The sequence below is a fragment of the Vombatus ursinus genome, unplaced genomic scaffold (assembly GCF_900497805.2).
Source record: "Vombatus ursinus unplaced genomic scaffold, bare-nosed wombat genome assembly UNPS02011431.1, whole genome shotgun sequence".
Taxonomy (NCBI): Eukaryota; Metazoa; Chordata; class Mammalia; order Diprotodontia; family Vombatidae; genus Vombatus; species Vombatus ursinus.
In genome coordinates, this window is record NW_020951209.1 from 6,072,424 (window position 1) to 6,096,925 (window position 24,502).

At 38.4% G+C, this 24,502-nt stretch overlaps 1 protein-coding gene across 1 annotated transcript in view; it reads right to left on the reverse strand.

The window, feature by feature from the left end:
• The window catches only part of PRMT8 (protein arginine methyltransferase 8), a 154,969-nt gene that overhangs the window by 64,456 nt on the left and 66,011 nt on the right, over positions 1–24,502 (reverse strand). The window contains exons 3-4 of the mRNA XM_027856464.1: positions 18,277–18,432; positions 8,499–8,562 (exon numbers count right to left, since the gene is read on the reverse strand). Coding sequence (XP_027712265.1) covers positions 8,499–8,562; positions 18,277–18,432 — 220 coding nt within the window. The remainder of the gene's footprint in view (positions 1–8,498; positions 8,563–18,276; positions 18,433–24,502) is intronic.

The window sequence follows — 24,502 nt, forward strand, 5'->3', positions numbered from 1 at the left end:
AAAGAAAGAAAGAAAGAAAGAAAGAAAGAAAGAAAGAAAGAAAGAAAAATAGTGGAATTTCACCTTATACAGGAATTAGGTTCTAAGATCATCATATAAGGCATATAAAATTTTGACATAGAGTCAAAATTACTTTAGAAAATTCCTGTATTATCCATAAAGCACATCAGAGTATTGCTAAAGAGTTTTAGCTGGAAATGAACTAAGGTGTCTTTAAAGGAAGTTAGTCTGTATTAAAGAACAGATGGATCTGAGATGGTTGCTATCAAAACAGTTGAATGGTAACTTTATTTTTCTTGATTCTCAGCTACACTTGATCAGGAGAGAAGGTGGGAACCAGGAGTTCTACTCATACAGAAGGAATCAAAACAGACAAAAAAAAGCTAGCAGACAGAAAAGTAGATGATGAGGGGAAAAATATTCTTAAAAAGGTTCACACCTAAGTGTGATTATGTTAGAGTGTGATCACGCCACTACATTGCTTCACCAAGAAGAGAGAACTGAAGGAAGTGAGAAGGAACAAAACAGGAGGCTTCTGACTGACCAGGAATGGTAAGAAGGCTAACTAAGGCTGTCCCTCTCATTAGCTCTACAAGCCTAAATGCAATGAAGAAATCACCAGTAAGTATGATGAAGAAGACATTTTCTAATCACACGCAGTCCAGTCAGATATTCATACTGTGAGAGGCACATTTACTTAACAGAGTGGAATGGTGAGCAGAATGGTCTACACTTTTTAAATTAATTCTCTCTCTCTCTCTCTCTCTCTCTGTGTGTGTGTGTCTCTCTCTCCTCTCTCTCCTTTTTCTCTCTCTTCTCCCTCCCTTCTTCCCCACTCCCTCTCTCTCTCTGTCCCTCTCTGTGTCTCCCTCCCTCTCAGCAAGCATCATTGAATTAGTTTAGCATGGTTTTTTTTTAAGGCAATTGGGATTAAGTGACTTGCCCAGGGTCACACAGCTAGTGTCAAGTGTTTGGTCTGAGGCCAGATTTGAACTCAGGTCTCCTGACTTCAGGGCTGGTGCTCTATCCACTGCGCCACCTAGCTTCCCCCATGATTTGTTTTTTGATGAATCCATACTCTCTTGATCATTGCATCCCTTTCTACATCTGTAATGTTTGTCAGGTTCATTGCCGATTGCTTGTTATGGGCATATATATGCCTATGTTACATATGCATATAGGGAGCCATACTAAAAATCACACTTCTGTGTTCAGGTTTGTTCAAGCAGATCTGTGTACAAATGAAGTCAGAGCCAGGATAGAATGGAAGTTACACTGCCTTGGGAACCAAGAGAACTAAATTCTAATCCCAGCCCTTCCACTAACTCAGAATGTAACCTTGGGTAAATCACTTAAACACCATGGGCTTCAGTCTCCCCATTTGTCCTAATGATAACCACTTGTCAGGGATGCTGTAAAGAAGATTCCTACTTCAGGTTTAGGTTGGACTAGTTGAACTTGAACTTTAATTCCCTTTCAGTGATGAGATTCCAAAATTCTATGATGGGATCAGATTAGATGTTGTCTGGGGTTCTTTTTCTAGTTCTAAAATTCTATAACTATATTTTCCATGAGGACATATTTTTAAGAGTTCTGGGTGGCAAGTATTAAAGTCCTATACTGTTATTTTTGTTTAGGGGTCCACATATCTGAGATCCACTCCAAGTGCTAATTCAGCATATTAAAAGTTTTCCATGGAGTTCCCCACTCTCCCCCGTTCCTTCATCAACTTGACTTAGGTTCTAAATAGAAAGAATGCTGTCTTGGGAAGGAAAGGACCTGGGTTGTAGTCTTAACTCTACTAGTTAGAGTGGCCTTGGGCAAATCACTTCAGCTCTAGAGGCCTCAGGGTCCTGATTTGTCAAAATGACAAATTTGACAAAATTTGTCAAAATGACAAATTTGAGGAGGTTGGAACCGATGTTCTGTAGGGTCCCTTTCAGTTATAACTTTTGCTATCATGGTAAATGTTATTAGATTTATTGTACTTGGCCTCCAATAGCAGAATTGGGGTATATGGGTTATTATAGAAGAAAGAGTTTGGGTCAATATAAGTAATAACTTTATAATTATAGTTGTCCAAAAGTGAAATAGGCTAGAAATGAGTTCCTCATTATTGGAAGTCTTCAAACAGAAGTCAAATGGCAACTTATCAGGAATATTGGTGAAAGTAGTTATGATTCAAATGAGGGCCCAATTCAATTCAACAAACATTATCATCATTGGGGTTAGGAGCTGGACTAGATGACCTTTGCCTCAAACTCTGAAATTCCAGAACTCTATAGTATAAGTATTGTGAGGATGATAGAAAAAGAAGAGTGGGGAGGGAACCAAAAAGTACTGATGTTGTGGTCCTCTGAAAATCTAGGAAGTAGGATTTCATTCCCTTTGGAATGGAGGGGGGTGTATGTGTGTGTGTGTGTGTGTGTGTGTGTGTGTTGCTTTGTAGATGTGAAAGTAATGGGATTATTCTTTTCTTGAAATCTAGGAGTTTTGTTTCTGTGCAATTCAGAAACATGGTAGAAACTCTGGGTCAAGCCAGCAGGGCTATGCCTGATGTCCAGGAACTTAAGTCCTGATAGTTTTCTATGAGCACTAAGAAACTTTCTAGATAACCACAATGTTTTGTTCTCAAATTGTAAGCATGGGGAAGTGAGGTTCAAGGTCATCCATCTCTTGGAGGACTCCATTCTGAGCCTTTCACTTTTTCCATTCTCAACTTAATACTCATCTGTTCAGATTGTGATGATGCCTGGGAACAGAACAGGCCACGGAGTTTAGAAAATGTATTTGGTTGGCTGGAGAATTCTACTTCACAAAAATCATTTCAAGCAAAATAGATTTTCCTGTCTGGGATGAGAGAAACCAATTATTATGCCTAATTTTAACTAGTTGTCAGAGGTTGTGTGGTTTGTCCTTAGTTCTTGAAGAGGACCATGACATCAGGAAGATGATGACATGACTTGCAATTGAATTGGATTTATGTGAGGGAGAGCTGTGCAGAGTCACCAGCCTCACTTTTTCCTCCAGAGCCATCTGGGTCCGGTGGCCAGATAAAGATCAGGACAACTGGAGATAGCCCAGCAGTTGAAAGAGGTAGAGAGAAGAAGAAAGGAGAACAACCCACACTGCTTTTATTTGCCCTTCTTTCTGGTCTGTGAGATCAGTCATGATGTTGAGGGAGTGTCTGTATTTAATCTCCGTATATCCAAGTTGTTTTACCCCAGTAAGTCATGAGCTGTTTTAGGGCAAAGACTTTTATTTGCCTTTCTTTGAATCTCTAGCACTTAGCTCAATGCCTGGCATTGTCGGTGCTTAATAAATGCTTATCAGCTGAATTTATTTGTTCTATTATCATCAGTGAAAGGGTTACATCTGCACTTTAATAAGGAAGATGAATTCATGAATATCATGATGTTGGACCTGATCAAAGAAGTCCATGCTGGAGGCAATATAATTGTAATGGTATCTAGGCATTGATTTTCAAAACATCTCAAAGAGAGAAGGATTCCAAAATAATGGGAAACTTCATACATGGTACTTTTAACAAGCAGAGAGTACCAAGAAGAAATCGCAATCTATTGGTCTTACATTCTAATTTCTATAAAAACTTTTATAAAAATTATTCATGAATACTTTGAGGGTATCGTTAATGAAAACAGAGGAAGAGAATATAAAGTATTTTTTCTATAGCAGAATACACCTTCCACAGTCTGTAAAACATGAAGAATATAGTATTTCACTGTGTCTATTGTTTGCTTATTTTTTAAATCATTTGATTCATAGAACAAAATACATCCTTAAAGCTCTTTTCCAAAAAGGGATTCCTATGTTAAGAATATGCCACATCCATAATAGATGTAATCACAGAAATTCAATGATATGCTGAATATAAGAATTAAGCGAAGCATAAAGCAGAGACATATATGCTCACCTAAGATGTTCATCAGTGTCGCAGAAAATGTGTTAAACCAAGTGAAATTAAAAGGAATTTCCAAGGGATGATTTTTCAAATGTTCCTATTCATAGATAAAATTATTCTGTTTATAATGGCTCAGAAAAAGAAATTGGCCTAGCCACTGACACTGGAAGGATGAAGTGAATGGAAATGTACATCATCTTAATTTGGGACATGTATGGGACATGGGTAGGCACTTTTTTTTTCCTCCAGTGTGGATATATTGCTCTGCACCTGGACAATGAAATAGTTCCAGAAATGAATATGAGAGTGGGTTGGATCATGTTTGGGAAATTTTACACTATTTTGAATGATTCCAAGCTCCTACTTTCTACAAAGACTGAAATTTAAGTAGTATTGATATTCCTCTAATGTTTGATGGGTTATTAAAGCCAAATAATTCATCATCTGGTATGCAGGCTACTCAAAATGAGCTCTCTGCACTTAGTAGATTGATCCTTGGAAAATAATCAGTCTATCACTGTTGGGACCATGTGGAAATCCCTTCTAGCATGGTAGGACCTGCCACCATTTGTGCTCTATTCACATGACCTTCAAAAACCCAATGTCATCTCTACTCCATGATGAAGCATCAGAACAGCACTTTGTGGAGAGGAGGAAAAAAAAAAAACATAGGGATAGAGAATGCCTTTATGTAGATTATGATATGCCATTGAATGGACATGCCAGTACATTGCTCATGGACCAGACTTGAATAGGAAGAGGAAAGTAAGATAGATTGCATTTGGGAAATTGTAGAGTTTTGAATGTTGCCTAGTTTCTCCTTAAAACAAAGTCTATTTTTCTAAAAACCAATATTCTTCCAGTAATGCTATGGGGCTACAAAGTATGGAATGATGGAGTTTCTGGAGAATTAAAGTTACAAGAGAGAAATGCATGTAGTGTAGTAGGAGCAAAGGATAATGTAAGAATATCTTCACTGGTCCTTATAGAGTTCTAGGGGAAAGCCCCTTGCTCGCTGGGGTGAAGCACATATGGAGGATGCCCTGGATAAAAATCTCACAGGTTGAGAAAGTACATATGGGTCATAATCTAAACCACTGGAGGGAGTATGGACATCAGTGAGATCACATCCATCAAAGTATCCCTCTAGAGATATTTTATATAGAATTAAGAAATATTTCATGTAAGTAGAATCAAAGTCACAGAAAACCCAAATATTGGAAAGACACATTGTGTCCACCCTTTTCCTCCTAATTCTAAGACCCAATTTCTGAAAAGCTCAGTCAGGCTCTGAAGAGCATGGTTGAGTTATGAGATTCCTCTTAATCCCCAAGGCACATGCTCCTTAACTAGGCTGAATGGGACTCCACTCAACTGGGAAACCTAGTTTCTGTTTGGAGTATAAACAGAATCCAGTCTGGGCTAGCTATTTCAAAGGGAGGAACCTCCTCTTCTTGATCCCCTCCATTAGAGTTTAGGGCAACCCAGCTCATGAAGTAGAAAACTAGCCAGAGAAGTCCAGATGGAGGTGGCTTGCCCTGCTCAGATGCCCCGAGGCTCCTGAGTCTCATGATCAAACCACATTCTCAGTAGGAGGAAACTGAAGACTTTTAGACCACCTCCTCATTAAATGTCCACCAGTCAGGGTTGAGTTTCACTTGTCAGGGAAGTTCCTTTTCAGAAAGTTCGCAATTGATTTAAGCCATTTCAGAGTCTCTCTTATCTTTGGTTGTTGAGACAAAGTACTGCCCATCAATTTATTGATTATTAGCTAGTCTAATTAAGAAATTATTTATTTATTACCTGGAAACTCTGTCTCTCAGAGGTCTTATTGATAATACCATTACAAAAAGACATGGATAAAAATTATTTAGGATCAAAAAGGGTCGAAGTGTTGCTAACCTGATCTTAAACTGGCCTCTGTTACCTCCTAGTATAGCCCAATTGAGAGGAAGACCTGAGCCATTGACTGAGAGGGGTGACTGAGGAGAGATAGAGCTTCATGGCCACCAGTTAAGGAGAGGCTTCCTAATCACAGAACCACAATGTATGGAATGCTCAGTTGAGAACTACAGCTAAGGCACAGAAGACTTAAAGAGCTATAGATCTCCTCTAAAAGAGTTGCTTCTGATGAATTGTGGAGGTAGCTGAAAAACAAAGTCCTGTTGAACAGGGTGTTAGAAACTCTTAGATGGAAGAGTAGTTGAAACAAAGTGCTTGAAGGGAAACAGGAATACATGCTGGTGGAGAACAGCTGAGCCACATTGCTCCCAGGGAGTGGTTGATAGGTGAAATTTGACTAGGATTAGCAAAGAGAAGTCCAGAGAAAGCAGCATGATAATATCAATAGAAGATGATACTGACAGCTTTGTTGTATTGGAGGCATGAGTTGCCCCTCCACTCATGTGCCCCAGTTATCAGTTTTCTATAAATGTAGGTTCCTCATGTATGTTCCCTCTCGGAGGTGCATGCTTCCCACTAATTGGTTCTACATTTGTGGAAGAATGAATTCAAGCTTTATAGGGGTCATGTTCTATGGTGGTTGTCCTATTTCATTAAATGCCTTTGTTGTGAACTGCATGTCTTCTGGCTGACTAGTAAAAATAAACACCTAAGTAGGGGCTCATGAACTATAGAGAAGATTCTGACCCACAAAAAAATCCAGCACCTGGGGGTAGTGAACTGAGGGTCTGAGTTCTGTAGATTTGTTTGTGTGTGTACATATGTATGTGTATAAAATAGTGTTTATAAAGTGCTTTAAGGTTTGCAAAATATCTTACATTTTTATCTCATTTTATCCTCAATAGCCGAGAGGGATAGGTGCAATTATTATCCCCATTTTATAGATGAGGAAACTGGGGTAAACAGAGGTTAATTAACTTGCCCAGCATCACACAACTAATAAGTGTCTGAAGACAGATTTCAATTCTGGTCTTACTGACTCCAGGTCCAGTGTTCCATTCACTGCACCCCCTAGAGAAAATATAAGTATGAGAGGCAGGCTGACATGGTGTATTGAGAGCTGACTTTGGATCCAAGATGACTTGGATTCAAGTCCTACCCCCCACACTTTCTCATTGTGTGACTGAGCAAGTTAATTAATTCTTAAGTGCCCTAGAAAATTTTCTAAGAAGTTGCAAAGTTGTTAAGAAGAGAAGGTAATGACCTGCATCAGTACAGGGAGTTTCATTATCTGGGAATTTCATATATCATTGAAATTAGAGGTCCAGTCTCTAGTCCCTAAAGTAAGTATAATAAGTATGCATATATGTGTATGTATATGTTTATATACATATACACACATATGTTATACATATAGATACAGATGCAGACATAATGGTTATATTATATAAAAACATGTATTGCACAGCTAAAAACGTAACTGTTCTTATGGGTTTTTTCCCCTCTATCATTCTCCTCTAAAGGTCTTTTACAAAGCCTCGTTCTTAGCATGGAAGTGACGTTGGGTTATCAGAGACTATACTAGGGGATAACAAAAATTGTCAGATTCTAACAAGTTTAAAAAGATTTTTAAATTCATAACCCCAGTGACAGATTATGTGTATAATATTTGAATATCAGCCCTGCCAAGGTTGGAGACATTCATCACCAAAGGGTTAACCATGAGGTGATGACATTTTCTTAGCCATAGCAACCCATGAAGTTGCTGAAGTCTGGAGGGAACATCTACACTGATGAACCATAAATCTTAGTACTATGGAATATCAGTTTATGTATTTTATTTCCATTTGATTCTGTGTGTATCCCACTACCCCATTCCTCTCCCCATTAGACTGCCTTTCAAGGCCAGAGACAATGCCTTATTCTTCGTTTTCAGAACCTTATATCTTCTAGAATAGCTGTCTGCACTGAGCCAGGGCTAAATCCAATCTTGTTGTCTGCCTGACTGACTGATAAAGCTTTCTCATTTGTGGAACCATGGAGTGCTTTCCCCCTTTCTTTTTCCTGACCAAATACTGTTTAATGTAGACCTTCAAATACCAAGGAGGACTATAGATCATAACAACATGATCAGTGAGAAAACCTGTAGTCTAGGTTGGAAAACTTCTATCCAGTGGGTAGGGCAACCCACCTTGATTCTAGACCACTGGGTGGCTTTTCCTATGGGGGAGGGAAATGGAACTTCTGGGAGGGAGACTAGTAGGGATTGGTGACATCCTACATGAGGTCATTGAACTATCTCTAGCCTGAGCCCTGAAGATGGTGTAAGCAAATGTGGGCTTGGGCTTGCTTCTTGGAGAAATAGGAATATGATTGATATAAACGGTTCCCAGGGTCAGCCAGGTGGGATGTGAGAGACTTAAGGCTATAATCCATACCACAGGTTTAAAAATCTTCTGGAACCAGAACTAGGTCTGTAAAGGCCATTGTCCTTTACCTACCATCTCAGGAAAGGACTACTGCCACTTAGTTGGGGGGACTGGGTGCTTGACCACATCACCATACCCTATAGCCAGTTGAAGGCGAAAGGCCATCATTTACATGTAAATGACAGAACCAAATCAGGGGCACCCACTGCTTCCACGTTTCCGGGGGATAGTCTGAGTTGCCTTACTGTTGTCCAAGTGGTTGGCCTTGATAATTTTCTCTGAGTAGTCAGAAATACTGGAGCATTCGATCTAAAAGGAGAGTGGGACAAAGGAGAGAGGTATTAGATGAACTGCAGAGTGTTAGAGCTGGGAGGGAGCTCATGGCTCATCTTGTACAATCCCCTCATTTTACAGATGAGGAAGTGAAGCTGAGACTGGGGAGGGAAAGCAATTTCTCTAACACCACAGCAAACTACTAGTAGGACTAGTAGGTAAGTCTTCAGATGACCTTCAGTGTATGGCCTCAGGCTCTAATAGTTGTAATGGCTCATTTTGCATTCCCACTACCATCCAACTCTGTGTTCAGGCAATAGTCTGAGCAACAGAATCACACTGCATTCAAGGTCTGGGTCCACAGCTATAGTCCCATTGGGCAAACTCTTATCTAGGTCTTAATTGTGGCCAATACAGGGCTATGAAAGCATTACTAAATTCCAATGCAACTAGGACCTGAAACCCACCAATCTTCTGTATTCTATAATGCTGCCACATGATACCCTCACCCCATTTCTGTTTGCCTATCTCTTTCTCTGTTTCCTTGCTTCTCTCTGACTCTGTCTCTGTATTTTTCTATATCCCCCTCTGTGTCTTTATCTCTGTCTATCTCTGTCTCTCTGTCTTTCTGTCTCTCTGTCTCTGTCTCTGCCTCTCTATTTTTAATCTATACATTTTTCTTTTTCCTTATCATCTCACCGCTGAAGAGATTCTGATCAGCAGGGAAAGGGGAAGGTATATAGAATGTCCAATGTGAATGCACAGAGAACTCATTGACCAACTTAAAATTCATTAACCAACTTTAAGAAGGAATGTACAGAAAATGGAAGGAAGGGCAAGTAATTTAGAATGAATGCAAAAGTACAGTAAGGACTTGCAAGAAAATAGTGCCTAAATCCAAGAATGAAAAGAGGTTGGTAATGCTAAGAACAACAGAAAAGGTGTTTTCTTTTGTTTTGTTCTCAAGTTATGCAGGATAATAGTGATGGTGACAGAGAAGGAAGAACTAAGTAGCAATGTGTATAAGTCACAAAGAGACAAATTTAGGCTTCATTTAAGAAAAAAAACTTCCTAAAGGACTTTCCAAAAATGGAATGGACCAAGGATCTCCCTCTCACTGGAGGCCTTTAAGCAAAGGTTGAATGCCCCTTTGCTGGAGATGTAGTAGAGATTTCTTTTCAGGTATTGGTTGGACTAGATGCCACTGAGATCCCTTCTAACTCTGAAATTCTTTCTTCTTCCTTCCCTCCTTCCTTTCTTCTAACTAGATAGTAAGTTCTTAAAGTTTTTGGTCTTGGAACCCCTTTGCACTCTTTTTTTTTTTTTTTGGCTAGGCAATGGGGTTAAGTGACTTGCCCAGGGTTACACAGCTAGTGAGTGTTTTGTGTCTGAGGTTGGATTTGAACTCAGGTCCTCCTGAATCCAGGCCCGGTGCTCTATCTACTGCACCTCCTAGCTGCCCCAACCCCTTTACACTCTTGTAAATTACTAATGACCCCAAAGAACTTTAGCTTATGTAGGTTATATTTAGTTGTATGCTGGAACCAACTGGAACTGATTGTTAAATTTTCAGTGTGAGCATTTATACATACCTCAGATATCAGTAAAAACTATAAATCAGGGCTTGATTTATTGTTTTATTGATTTTCTAGATCAGTGGTGTCAAACTCAAATAAAAACATGCCACTAAACCATAAATAAGGATGCCTGCTGCCGAATATTGACTTAAATAACCATACATTAATATCATCCATGTTCTATTGTATTCTTATTTATATTGTTAAATATTTTCCAGTTACATTTTAAATCCAGTTTAGGTTGCACTCAAGTGTAGGGCAGGTGTTGTGGTACAAGTGTTTGACTCCTCTGGTCTAGAAAGTGATGAAGAAAATGTTAATAATGCAGATTAAAAGTGTGTTGTACAAATATTTTTTCTGGTGAGCTGGTTGTTAAACATTTACCAGCATACCCTTGGTTATATCTATCAATATATGCTGTATTAGAAATTAAAAGTGATAATCTTTTAAAAATGTCTATTTATTAATTCATTTTAAAATAACAAATAAACCTATTACATGTTAACATAAATAACATATTTATGAAAAATAACCATATTTTCCAAAGCAAAATAAATTGGTGAGAAAAGTAGCATTGTTTTACATATTTTTGCAAACCTACTTAATGTCTAGCTTAATAAAAGACAGCTGGATTCTCCTAACTGCTTCTTCATTCAGTCTGTTGTGATATATTATTCGAGTTGAAGTATTCAAAGAAAATCCTGCTTCACACATGAAGTTGAAAATGGCTGGAGTATTTTAAAAGGCAAATAATGTCTTAGCATTATTGTGAAAATAGTTTTGACCTTGTGGACTCCCTGAAAGAGTCTTAGGGATGCCTTACTTTCTGTTGACCACACTTTGAGAACCATTGAATAAATGATTTGTAAAGTATCTATGAGTTTCTTTGTCTGGTCTCCTTTTACCCATTTCTCTTTCTTTTTGCCTCTGTCCATCTCTCTCTCTCTCTCTCTCTCTCTCTCCCTGACTCTCTCTCCTCTTTCTTTCTTTATGTCTCTGCCTTTTTCAGTTTCTCTTTTTTTCCCACTTGGTTTCACCCTATCTCAGTCAGTAACACAACCTGTTTTTGTTCCTTTTTCTTTCTCTATCTCTGCCTCCTTTCCTCTCCCTCTCTTCTAGAGTATGGAGGATCCAAGAATTTAGCAGTGAAGGCACACTTCCTGCCCTTCCTTGGGCGTAGTCATCTTAGGAGTTCTAACCTAAGAGCAATAGAGCAGCCCCTACACTACTGTGTTCCAGCTGTCTGAGGCTATTCCAGCTATGTGTGACTTTTTTTTTTTTTAGCGATCTGCTTCCCTTTTGCTCTTTTTTTTTTTTAATAACAGCTTCTCAAATAAACAGCTCCATCATCTTTAGCTGGTTTTCTTTAGGGGTGGCTCATTTCACAGCCTCCCCTGTTCCATGCTCTCCCTCCCACTGACCACTATAGAATCACAGAACAACATGGAGCCCAGAGGTCAGTTAGAAGGGAGATCAGAAGCCATCTAATCCAACCAGTCTCTAAAAAGGAATTCCTCATATAAATTCCCCCTGAAGGAGTCCTCTAGCTATCCCTGCTAATTCCAAAGGCTGCCCATTTCACTTTTTGTATTCATTTTGTATATATTCTGTATATAATTATTACTATTATATATGCACATATTATCTCCCCCATAGAAGCTCCTCGAGGAAGGAAGTGTTACACTTACGACTTCATATCTACAGCATTTGGTAGGTGCCTGGCACATGGTGAGTAGGTATGGATTGATTGGATTGGATTGAATTGATTGGAATTCTTCTCCTTCTCCAGGTTAAGCATCTTCAGTTCTTTCAACTGATCCCCATATGACATGATCTCAAGTTCTTTCACCATCCAAGTCACCTTCCTCTGGATTCTCTCTAACTTATCAATGTCTTTCCTAAAATGTGTTGCTCAAGACTAAAGACAATACTCCAGAAGTGGTCTGATCACACCGCCTCCATTTTATACTTGTGAAACAGATTTTTTTAACGCAAGTACAAGACTTTACACTTAGCCCTATGAAATTTCATTTTTTTGGACTTAGCCCAAAAGTGAAGCATGCCAAGATCTTTTTAGCTTGTGACTCTATTATCCAACATATTAGTAATCCCTCCCAGCTATGTCTCATCTTTAAATCTGATAAGTGTGACATCTATGCTTTTCTGCAAGCCATTGATAAAACTGTTAGACAGCACAAAGGCCAAGTTCTTAAGGCATTAAATAAGAAATCTCCTTCCAAGTTGATTTTGAATTATGAATGACTGACTGCTCTTTGGCTCTGGCCATTGAACCAGGTCCAAATCAACCTATGTCACACTTGTGTCTCTTACTTCATTTTGTCCAAAAGAATAACATAAGAGACTTGTCAGATTATTTGCTAAAATCTAGGTAATCTATATGTTCTTTACCTTACTAGACCTTTGGGAAAGAAAGAAAGAGAGAGAGAGAGAGGGAAGGAGGGAGGGAGGGAGGAAGGAAGGAAGCGAGGAAGGAAGGAAGTGAGGAAGGAAGGAAGGAAGGAAGGAAGGAAGGAAGGAAGGAAGGAAGGAAAGAAGGAAGGAAGGAAGGGAGAGAGGGAGGGAGGGAGGGAAGGAGGGAAGTTTGATACAGCCTATTTTTGATGAAGCCATGCTGGTTCATTATGATGACTCTTTCCTTTTTTAAGTGTTCATTACCTCTTTAGTAATGCTTTCTATAATCTTTCCAGGAATCAAAATCAAACTCACTCACATATATTTTGGAAACTTCATTCTCTTCACCATTTTAAAAATGAAGACATTTGTCCTTCCCCAGTTGTTCAGTAACTCTCCGGTTCTCCCTGATTTTTGTCAAAAATCATTGACAGTGACTCTGCAATCGCATTCACTAGTTCTTTCAGTAGTCTGGGCCAAATGACTTAAGCTCATCAAGAGAAAAACTAGATGCTCCCTTGCTATTCTTTCACCTATCTTGTATTTCAATTCCAATTCGCTACTTTTGTTGGGAAGGTTAGATTAAATGGTCTCTTCTGAGCTCTTCTCAAACTACAAGATCCAAATGAATCTCAGATCAAGTATAATGGAAGGGTGATGCTTTTGGCTGTCAGTTTCAGTCCAAAGACAATTCTGGCTTGGCACAGGATTGTCAGATGTCATTATCCTACCTACACTAAGCAGCAGTCTCATTCTTCCTTTTGACCCTTCTCTTTCCACCTGTATAGCTTAAAAACAACAGCAAACAAACAAAAACACCTTTTTTTTGTTATCCTTAACTTTTCCTTGCCCACATGAGTTCATTCTGAGTAGTCGTGCTGACGATATTCACATAGAACAATGCCAGGTTTTTCTACTCAGCCTCCATTACTTCATTACTCCATTACAGCTCTTACTTCCATCTTCTGTATATATCTTTGTAAAAATCTAAGTTGATCTATGAGGTTCTTTTGCATCCATATCAGTCTCTTAAACAAACAAAAAACCTTGCTCTTTCCTCTTCACTGGAAGTGTTTCTATGTGTCTTCAGAATTTTGTTTTTGAGAGGTTCCTCTGTCTTGAGCTGACATTAAGGACATTAAAAAATTAAGGACATAGGAAACTACCATTCCTCTGAATACTTTGATACCTGCTTTCCCAAAATCTAGAGTGTGTCAGACTATGTCTAACTTTCCTCTCCTTCACTATCACAAATTCTAAGTTGGAATGATCATGTCCCAGCAAGGATCCTATCATTTCTACCCTAGCATCCAGTTTCTTTTTGTTGATGACAAATAGGTATAGAATAGAATTTCCATTCTAAGATTCTTCCACCTTTCAGGGGATAAAATTATTACTAAGTCAAGACAATAAATTACTATTTGTTCTTCTTAGGGGAAAGACAGAGAAATAGAGACAAAGAAAAAGAAAGAGGGAAAGAACAAGAGAGAACTCCTACAGATTCTCCCATCCATCTATTTCCCAAATTCTTCATCTATTTCCTCCTTCTGTCCAGGGGGCCTATAATACATCCCAATCACAATATCATTTTTGTTTCTGCCTCTATTATTATGATTATTGACCAAATGCTCCCTACAGTGTACCCCTACTCTGATTACTGGTTTTCCTTAAATATATTATCTCACTGTATGATGTTATTATTCACTTCTCCCTTTTACGTAGCCCATTTTTTCCAATCACAAGTTCTATACCACCAAATTTCAATGGCATATATGACAAACTTGCCTCCTTGCATTAGCATCTCTAATTTTTTTTTGTGAACCATATTTTGGGTAATTTTCTATAGACATCCTTTCTTAGATTTCATCTCCTGTAAATTTCATCTCTGTTGCTATTCTTCCTACTCTGATAGAATGTAAGCGTCCTGTAGACAGCATCTGTTTCATTTTTGTCTTTGTATCTGCATCACTTAGAATAATGATGGTACAGCATAAGTACTTAATAAATGTTTGTTGATTGGTTGATTGATCGCAGCTACTCTCTGTGCATCTAGTTTGAAACATGTACTCCTTCCCCAGCACTTTTTCGGTTTAACATCTAAAGATATGCAAGACTTCAGACGCATATATTCTTACCAGCCTTTGTTAGATGTGCTCCATCTGTGACTAGGAGTTGGTCATTTCTGTATTTTAAGCTGTATTCCTGAAATACAAATGCTATTTTTCAAATCCCATCTTTTTAACCATCTTCCAAAATCTGCCTTTCTTCTCTGTAGCACTTTCCTTAAATCAGTAGAATTACTGAAAATATCACCTATGGTCCTGGGGTCTTCAGTTTTCACCCAAGGCTCCATACAGTTAGCAATTCTTTCTAAAATGCTTTCGGTAGTATAATCCATGCCCATGCAAATCAGCAGAAATTGGTAGGTTTGAGAATTCTTGGATAGCTTTTCCTCTTTTTCTGGATACATGACTCCAAGGAAGAGAAAAGACAGCTCTCATTTTTTTCGTCAGGTTGACAAATGGCTGCCTCAGTATCCCCCACTAGGAAGTCACTAGCTATCACTATACATCTCTTCTCTTCCCTTGATTTGATGGGCTCTCACCTGACAGCAGCACCTCTCCTTAGAGGATGAGCAGCTGCTCCCTTTTCAGAGCACCCAGCCTCCTCTTCTTCAGGAAGTCTCACATGCTTTACTTAACCACCAATATTTAGTGTTCCTTCTTCCCTTTTCATGCTCTTTTAGCCATCAATTTCCTGACACAGGTCACGATTCCCCCCTGCCTCTTTAAAGCTTTTTTTCTTCTTTGTTATCACATAGAAACCCTTCTGTCTTTTTTTTTTTTAAGAAAAATAAAAGAACACTTTAGTTATCTCTCTAATAAGTGTGAGGAGTGGAAAGACATTCCTTGAGCCTCATTTCCTTCACTTCTACTCTATAGAGCCAGCTAGTGACACGATAGAGTGCTGGACTTGGAGACAGGAGCCGTGAGTTCAAATCCAACCTCAAATACTTAGTAGCTGCATGACACCGGGCAAGTCACTTAACCTCTGCCTTAGTTTCTTCAACTAAGGAAGACATACAGGGTTTTTGTGATGATCACATGAGATACCATTTATAAAACACACTTAACATAATGCCTGGCATTATGTTAAGCTACACAGTAACTGCTATATAAATGCTTATTCCTTTCCCCTTTTAGGAGCGAGACCTTCTTGCATTTTAAGCATAAATGATGATTACTTAACTGTGGTAACACAAACATTGCATACTCTGTGCAAGTCACTGAAAAATTATCAAAAAAGGGGAAAGGGAGAGAGACAGGCAGGCAAGAAGGAAAGTGGTCTGTAATCCTCATTGTGCCAGTGCCCTTGAGCCAATTATTTCCTTATCTCTACTCAAATCAATTCAAGAAACACTTTTTTTTTTTGATGAGGCAATTGGAGTTAAATGACTTGCCTAGGGTCACAAAGCTAGTGTCAATTGTACGAGGTCACATTTGAACTCAGATCCTCTTGACTCCAGGATAGTGCTCTATCCACTGCGCCTCCTAGCTGCCCCTTCAAGAAACACTTCTTAAGCACTTATCATATACCAGGCATTGAAGATACAAAGACAAATGCAGCATAGAGCCTTTTCTCAAGGAGCTTCCATTCTAATGTTAGAAACATGTACACAAATAACTATGATACAAAGAGGAGGGAAGGGATATGCCAAGCAAGGGGTGATGGGATGTCTGAGGAAGAAATCCCTTTCCTCTGGAAGGAGAGGGAGGGCCAGGGAAGGCTATATGATGGAGAAGGGACCTAAGGAGGATCTGAAAGGGAGGGAGGGACTTTGACTATAGAGTTGTTGTGGGAGTCGTCCATTCCAAGCATGAAGATCATGATGACAGCAACAACTCAGGTCAGGACAAGAATGGGTGATAGGCAGGTCACTGAATTTCTCTCAGCCTCAGTTTCCTCATCTGTAAAATGGGGATAATGATAGCACCTACCTCACAGGATTTTTGTGAGGATCAGCTGAGAGATATATTAAACACCTTGCAAATCTTAAAGCACTATATAAATGCTATCTGCTCTTATATTATTATATTATCATATGCATTATATTATTTCATACCATACAAGATTTCAAATTCATATTTTCCAAGATTTATTTTATTATATTATGGCAGACCACTTTGGTAATATAAAATATATAGTGAGAAATAAGGCTGGAAAGTTAGGTTGCCTGCTTGTGAGGGATACTAAAATGTCAGGGTGAGAAATTTAAGCTTCATTCAGTAGACAAAAGAAAGCCATCAATTTTTTTTTAGTAGAGGAGTGATGAGATCATATATTATACTTTTTCTGTAGATAATGAGAAGCCACTTAAATTTGGGGGCAGGAAAGGAAAGAAGTAGAAGAATGATGTCATCAAATATTTACTCCTACCTAATTCACAGGAGGTTTGTGGGGACGTCTAGTAAAATCATGGATGTGGAAGCACTTTGAGGTATGTATAAATGTCTGTATTTTCCTGGGAAAAGAGAGAACGTCAGTGGCCTGACCTCCTAACTGTTCTGCAGAGTGACCCTGGCATCATGGAATGCAGCAGACTGTGTTGAAAAGTACTACCAGACTTGGAGTCAGGAAACCTAGGTTGCCATTTTGGTTCTGACATTTATTCTTATTAACCTTGGTACCTGGGCAACTCACTTTCCTTTTCTAAATCCTACTTTTAAAATCCATCTAATAAGAATAATGAAGCTTTTATCAAATATCTTTTCTTTTTTTTATTTAGTATTTTATTTTTTCCCCCACTTACATGTAAAAACAATTTTCAACATTCATTTTTAAAATTGAGTTCCAAATTCTCTCCATCCTTTCCCCCCCAACCCTCTCATTGAGAAGGTTAGCAATTTGATATAGGTTATACATGTATAGTCATATCAGATATCTTTTCATAGGAAACTAGGTGGTATAGGAGATAGAGCACTGGGCTGAAAGTCAGATCTGAATTCAAACCCTGCCTCAGACACTAAACTAGCTGTGTTACCCTGGGAAAGTCACTGAATTTCTCCCAGCCTCAGTTTCCTCATCCATAAAATGGGGGTATTGATAGTACCTACCTCACAGTTAAGATCAACTAAGAGATACATTAAATACCTTGCAAATCCTAATGCACTATATAAATGCTAGCTGTATTATTAGTATTATATTATTTCATACCTCACAAGATTTAGATTTCATGTTTCACAAGATTTATTTTATTATATTATTTCATGCCTCACAGGACTAGAAGAGGTCCTCTGGTCCATCCCTTTATATTTCAGATGAGGAAACTCTCCAAGCCCCAAGAAGTGAAGCAATTTGCCTAAGGCCACCCAACTAGTGAGTAGCTGAGCCAAGATCCAAATGGGTCCTTTGACTTCAAAGCCAGGCTTCTATCTACTGTACCACTCAGTTGCCGACCTTAAGGCTCTACAGAGAGATGAGCAATTATTCCTGTAGGAGTCTGTCACTAGTTGTATGAGGGTCCCTCCCAACCTTTCCTATAGCTCAAGACTTATGGTTGGTTTTCTTGCTTTCTCTAAGGTGTATGTTGAAGGTAGAAAGCACCAAGGATTATTTTTGTGTTTGCTTCTTTGTTTGTTGAGGAGTGGAGGTAGGGATTGGAAAAGTTAGGTTGGAGATGAAATGGGATTGTATTGGAGAAGATAGTATCTGGGGCCCATTTTCTAAAAGGCCCAAAACAAGAAAGAAATGATTCCCTTACCCCATACACCTTCTTGGCCCCTGCTTTAGCAGCAAACATAGAAAGGATGCCTGTGCCACTCCCAACGTCCAGCACCACCTTGTCCTTAAACACATGCTTGTTGTGGTACATGGAGTTTCTGTAGGTAAGCGTGCGCACCTCATCCTTCAGCATTTCCTGTGGCAGGAGAGAGAAGAAAGAAATCAAGTTAAGGAATTCCCTGAGTAGAGTGGAAGTAGATGTATAATCAAAGGATCCAAGTTTGAGTCTTAATTTCATTATCTACTTACTGTTTTGTGACCTTTAGGCAAGGACACTTCACCTCTCTGGGCCTCAGTTTCTCCATGTGTAAAATGAAAAGGTTGGACTAGATGATCTCTGAAGTCCATTTAAATTAAAAAAACCCCTATGATTTTATAATCCTGTAGTGCTACCCTCTTCTTCTTCCTTTATATTATCTCACTTGGTTATCTTATCAGATCTTTTGATTTCAATTAACATCCTTATGAAGGTGATTCTCTGATACATATCTCCAGCCCTAGTAACTCTCCTGAACTTGAGTCCCATATCATCAACTACCTTTTGGACATCTCAAAAGGGGTGTCCCATAAATGTGACAAACTCCAGAATTTAACAAAGTATATAAATATATATATATATATATATACACACACACACACACACACAAATATTGTGTGTATATTTTGTATGTATATGGTTATTTAATTGTTGTCCCCCTTATTATAATGTAAGTTTCTTGAAAAAAGGGATCATGTTTTTGCCTTTCTTTCACTTAATATAGTCTCTGACACATTTAATAAATGCTTATTGACAGACCATAACCTCTAAGGTCTCTCCCAGCTCCAAATCTATGATCCTATAAGCTTATTTATGTACCATAAGGCGTAGATATTTTGACATACCTTATGAACCATAAGTTTAATTACTATTTCAATAAAGGAGTTGCTACTCTGATGCCTTATCACAACATAGAGGCCGCTCTGACTTCTTAAAAGCTATGCTGTGAGCATAACAACTCTGGTACTTGCCCCAGGACAGACTGTGCAGTCTTGTCTTAGGACCAGTTTAACCAAGGTTGGAGAGGTTTGCCACCAGATTGGCTGTGAGGAATTTTGGATCCTCAGCAACTATCCTAGACCAACTCTACCAAGGAATAGGGGTTTGTAATTAGCATTCTTAGAGTATCCATACCAATGAAATCACAGATCCTTGAAGTCTAAGCAACATACCACATTCTTTTTTTCTTTTTCTTTTTTTTACTTTTTTGGTGAGGCAATCAGGGTTAAGTGACTTGCCCAGGGTCACACAGCTAGTAAGTGTCAAGTGTCTAAGGCCAGATTTGAACTCAGGTCCTCCTGACTCCAAGGCCAGGGCTCTATCCACTGCACCACCTACCTACCCCAACATATCACATTCTTCTAAGGAAGTATTTGTCAAGTAAAGACTCATAGATGACTTGAGCAAGGTCCTCCAGAGATCACCCTTCTACCCTGAATGGAGATTCCATCCTGTGAAAATTGTCCAGTCTCCTCAGATCTCAGGTGAATGGTGTGACAAATCTTGATTTCTAAGGGCTGATGATGCAACATATTTCTCACTTCTCAGTGTAAAGATGGTGGGCTACAGATATGGAATACTGCCTGCTGTCATCTGTGGCTTCCATAAGACTTTGTTTGCTTAACTGTTTCTTTTTTTTACAATAGAGGATGGAAAATGGAGTATGGGAAGTGAGGTAATGAGAAGGGAGAAGCACAATAAAGCAGTATTTGAAAATCAATAAATAAAAATTAGTCAGGTTCCAGCTCCGCCACTTATTAACTATTTGCCCCAAAATGACTTGTTTCACCTTTCAGAGTCTCAGTTACCTTACCTTGGACTAGATGATGTTAAGATACACTATAAAGAAGCTCAAATAGTCTGTGAGCCTGTAAGATTATAGATAGAGCACTAGACCTGGAGGATCTGAATTCAAATCCAATTTCAGACACTTAATAGTTGTATGACCCTGGCCAAGTCATTTAACTTGCCTCAGTTTCCTCAACTATAAAATGAGGATACTAATTACCTACCTCATGAGGTTGTTGTGTGGATCAAATGAGAAAATATTTGTAAAGTGCTTATCACAGTGCCTGATGCATTGCGTAGTAAGTGTGCATATTCCCTCTCTCCCATTCCCCCTTCTCAGAAATTACTTTGAATCTACTTTGTATATTTTCTATATTTACTTATGTGTATGCATGTTGTTTCTTTCCAGTAGAACCCAAACTCTTTAAGGATGAGGATTGTTTTAATTTTTGTCCTTTAATGCCCAATGCCTAACCTTTGCCTGGAAAATAGCAGATGTCTAATAAATGCTTTTTAAATTGAACTGAAGCTGATTAATCAAGAAGGTGGTGTAATGTTTACACGTGATTTCATTTTTTTTTTTTGCTTGTTTGTTCTGAACAGGATATGTTCCACTGCTGAAGATTATTTAGGAGAGGACAGGGACTATTTCCTGCCCCACCATAGAGCATAATGCTTAGCACATAGTAAGTGTTTAATAAGTGTTTGTTGATCATTTGATTGACTGATGGCCTTTCAACAGGCAAAGAGACCAAATGACTTGCTCTGATACCTTCTTTCCTGAGATTCATGGTTTTTAGGCAGGTTTTAGATATAGTTTTAGACAGATCCTTTCACCTTATTTCTTTCTAGGAGCTGTAGATGTGGGTGGTTTAACAGTATCCCTCCACTCCTCCCAAATATCTGGGAGGCTAAGCAGGAAGAGGTTTAGGAGCTAGCAATAGGCAGATAGCTTCATACAGGAGTGTGAGACATATTTCCTTTTATTTTCATTATATTCAATAAACTACATGATCACAGTACAATAAGAAAATGAGTCCTATGGATATGGGGAGAATTGTGAAAAAGAGAGAAAAGAGAATATGAACAGATAGGGTAGGGGCTCATGAGCTGAGTATAAACCATAGATTTTATGTTTTAATATTTTGAATATTATTCTATTTCACTACCCCCAAAATTAATTCTGGACCTATCCAACAGCACCATATAAAGCCACAGACTTGACAATGTGGAGAATAATCTAGGCATCTGTAGTCTGGGACCTTTGTGGTGGCCAAAGGGCATTCAATAAACATTTGAGGAGGTCTATTTTATGCATGCAGCTGAGATGCTCTTGACAGTTGATCTGATGGCCAACTCAGACATTGCACTCAGAATCAGAGAATTTGGAAGTGACTTATCCAGTCCCATCCATACCTAAAAAGGATCTATATCCAACATGATGTACAAGGTAGGCATCCTATGAAAGGGAGTCCAGCATCTCTCCAGGCAGCCTACCCCATGTTGGAACATCAATTTTCCTGACATCGAGCCTAAGTTTAACTTTTTTCAACTTTTGCCCAATGTTCCTGGTTCTTTCTGATGAGGCAAAATTGCATAAGTGTAATGCCTCATGAAGACGTATTATCCTTCTATCTACTCACACCACCCCCCACATACGTACTATACACTCATGCACAGTACACACACATTCCCTTCCCCCACATCCACATTCCCCTTGTACATTCACACAAATACATACCACACACATCCACACATCTACTCCCACACCTAAACGCACATGTACTTCTTTTCTCAAAGCAAAACAACCCTAATTCTTTCAATTATTTCTCATATGACATCAACTCTTCACAGGGCCCTTCACCAGCCTGATTTCCCTCCTCTGAATGGAGACTTCCCTGCATTTATAAGCTGAACCAATGACAATACTCCAGATGAAGTCAGATTTAGGCAGAGGAAGGGTCTACTACCTTGCCTGGCTCCAAGCAACTCAAGTTTGATTGAGGGTTTTCTGGCCTATAACTCAGCCGATGGCTGAGAATGCTGTTCACAAAAAAACCCAAATCTTTTTTTTTTCCAGAAAACTTCTAACTATGCCTCCTTTATTTTGTACTTGTGGGGCTGATTTTCCGAACCTGAATTTGGACCCAAATTATCCTTCCCAAATTTCACCTACTAGATTCAGCCCAATGCTACAGAAGGTTTTGGATCCCGATTCTGTCATCCACTGTGTTAGCTATCCCTCCCAGCTTTGTGTCATCCACAAATTTAATAAGCATTCCATCTATGCTTTTATAGAAGCAATTTATAAAAAGAATAGATCTCTGGGACGTACCACTGGAGATCCCTTGCTATGTCAACACTGAATCATTAACAACTCTTTGAGTATGGCCGTTAAATCACTTCTAAATCCATTTAATTATATTATCAGCAAATCCACATCTCTCAATTTCCTCCTTGGGAAGTCTCAGATACTTCATTAAGTGCTTTGCTAAACAATGACAAGAGAAAAAGATTAAAGGTATAAAGATAGACAGAAAAGGAAAAAAAAACTACCCCTGATGACATGATGGTTTACTTTGAAAATCCTAGGAAATCAGCCAAGAAACTAATTGAGGCAATTAATAGCTTCAGCAAAGTAGCAGGTTATAAAATAAGCCCATAAAAATTATCAGCATTTCTATATAGAAACAACAAAACCCAGAAGGGAACAACAGAAATGACTGATTCAAAACAACTACAAAATCCACAAAATATTTTCTAGCTAACCTATCAGCCCACACATTCTTTGGACGGGAAGGGATAGGGGCCTAAACCTGTGGTTTCACAGATGTAGGGAACTCCCTCTACCATTAATGATCAGGACCTTCTCTGTGCCAGAAGTGTCAGAAGTATCAGAAGATTGAGATGTCCAGTGATTTTTCCCAAGGTCAGAGTTTAGTGTGTGTCAGAAGCAAGGCTTGAATTCAGGCCTTCTTCATCCTGTGAAAAAGGCCAATAAGCACCTTTGGCCAGAACAATGCTGAAGGGAAATCTCCCAAAGAAGTAACAAAGAAAGTTCATGAAAATCATTTTTACAAAGGCTTATTTTGTGAATTACTTATTATCAGTGTGGGAGTATAGTGGGTCTCACAGGCTACAAAATGGACTTAAAAGGAAGAAAGGTTTGCTGGTGATGTTTTACCTCGCAACACTATCTATATAGCTACAATTAGTAAATGCTATTTAGAGAAATTAGGGGGAAAACAGCTTAAATAATTCTAATAATACTCAGTGAGCACAGCTGAACAATACTGCTAAAATTAATTTACAGATTTTTGTGTTATAACAATCAAACTACCAAGGGCATATTTAACAGTTAAGCTAAATAGTAGCCAAATTCATTTGGAAGGAGAAAAAGTCTGAAATTTCAAGAAATAATGGGGAAAAAGTAAGACTAGTGGGGGAATATCACTTCTAACACTCAAATTATATTATAAAGAAGTAATCATCAAAACTATTTGGTACTGGTTTTGAATAGAAAAATAGATCAATGGAACAGACCATACAAAAAAGAATCAGAAATAATTGAACTCAATAGTTCAGTGTTCTTTAAACCCTAAAACACAAATTATCTATGAAAAAACTCCCTTTTGACATGAACCACTGGGAAAATTGGAAAGCAGTATCATACAATTTAGATTTGGACTCTATACCTTGTATAATATATTATAATACTATATGACCTGGATAAAAAAAAGTCATACCATTAAAAAAATTTAGAAGAGAACCAGAGAACCTTTTATAGCTATGACAAGGTAATAAATTCTGACCACATGACGGACGGCAGTGATTATAATAGATAATTTGATTACACAAAATAGAAAAGTATTTTCATCATCAAAATTAATGCAACTAGGAACAGAAGAGAATAGGTTGACTAGGAAAAAAAATCTTTGGATTAATTATTTCTGATAAGGGTATGATATCCAAGATATAGATATAGGCAACTGACAGAAATATACACATGAACAAAAGCCATTTCTAACACATAAATGGTCAAAGGATATAAAAAAACAATTTTTAAAAGAAGATTTGAAAACTTAACAACCATATGAAATAATATATAAAATAACTGTTAGTAACAGACCTAAGGCCTGCATGAATTCAGATTCAATGTTGAGATAAAATGAGGCACTCATAGGTCATTATATAATTAATAAGGATATGCAACAAGGACACAATAGTAACTAGTTTTAGTAGAAGCTTTTCCCCATCCCCCATATGGAAATGCATCTGGTAAGCATGGCCGAGTATAGCAATTCCAGTGACCTAGGGACATCCACCAAGTTTGAAGGGTTTAGACCATGTATGAATAGTTATGCCCTTAGGTGATCAGGAC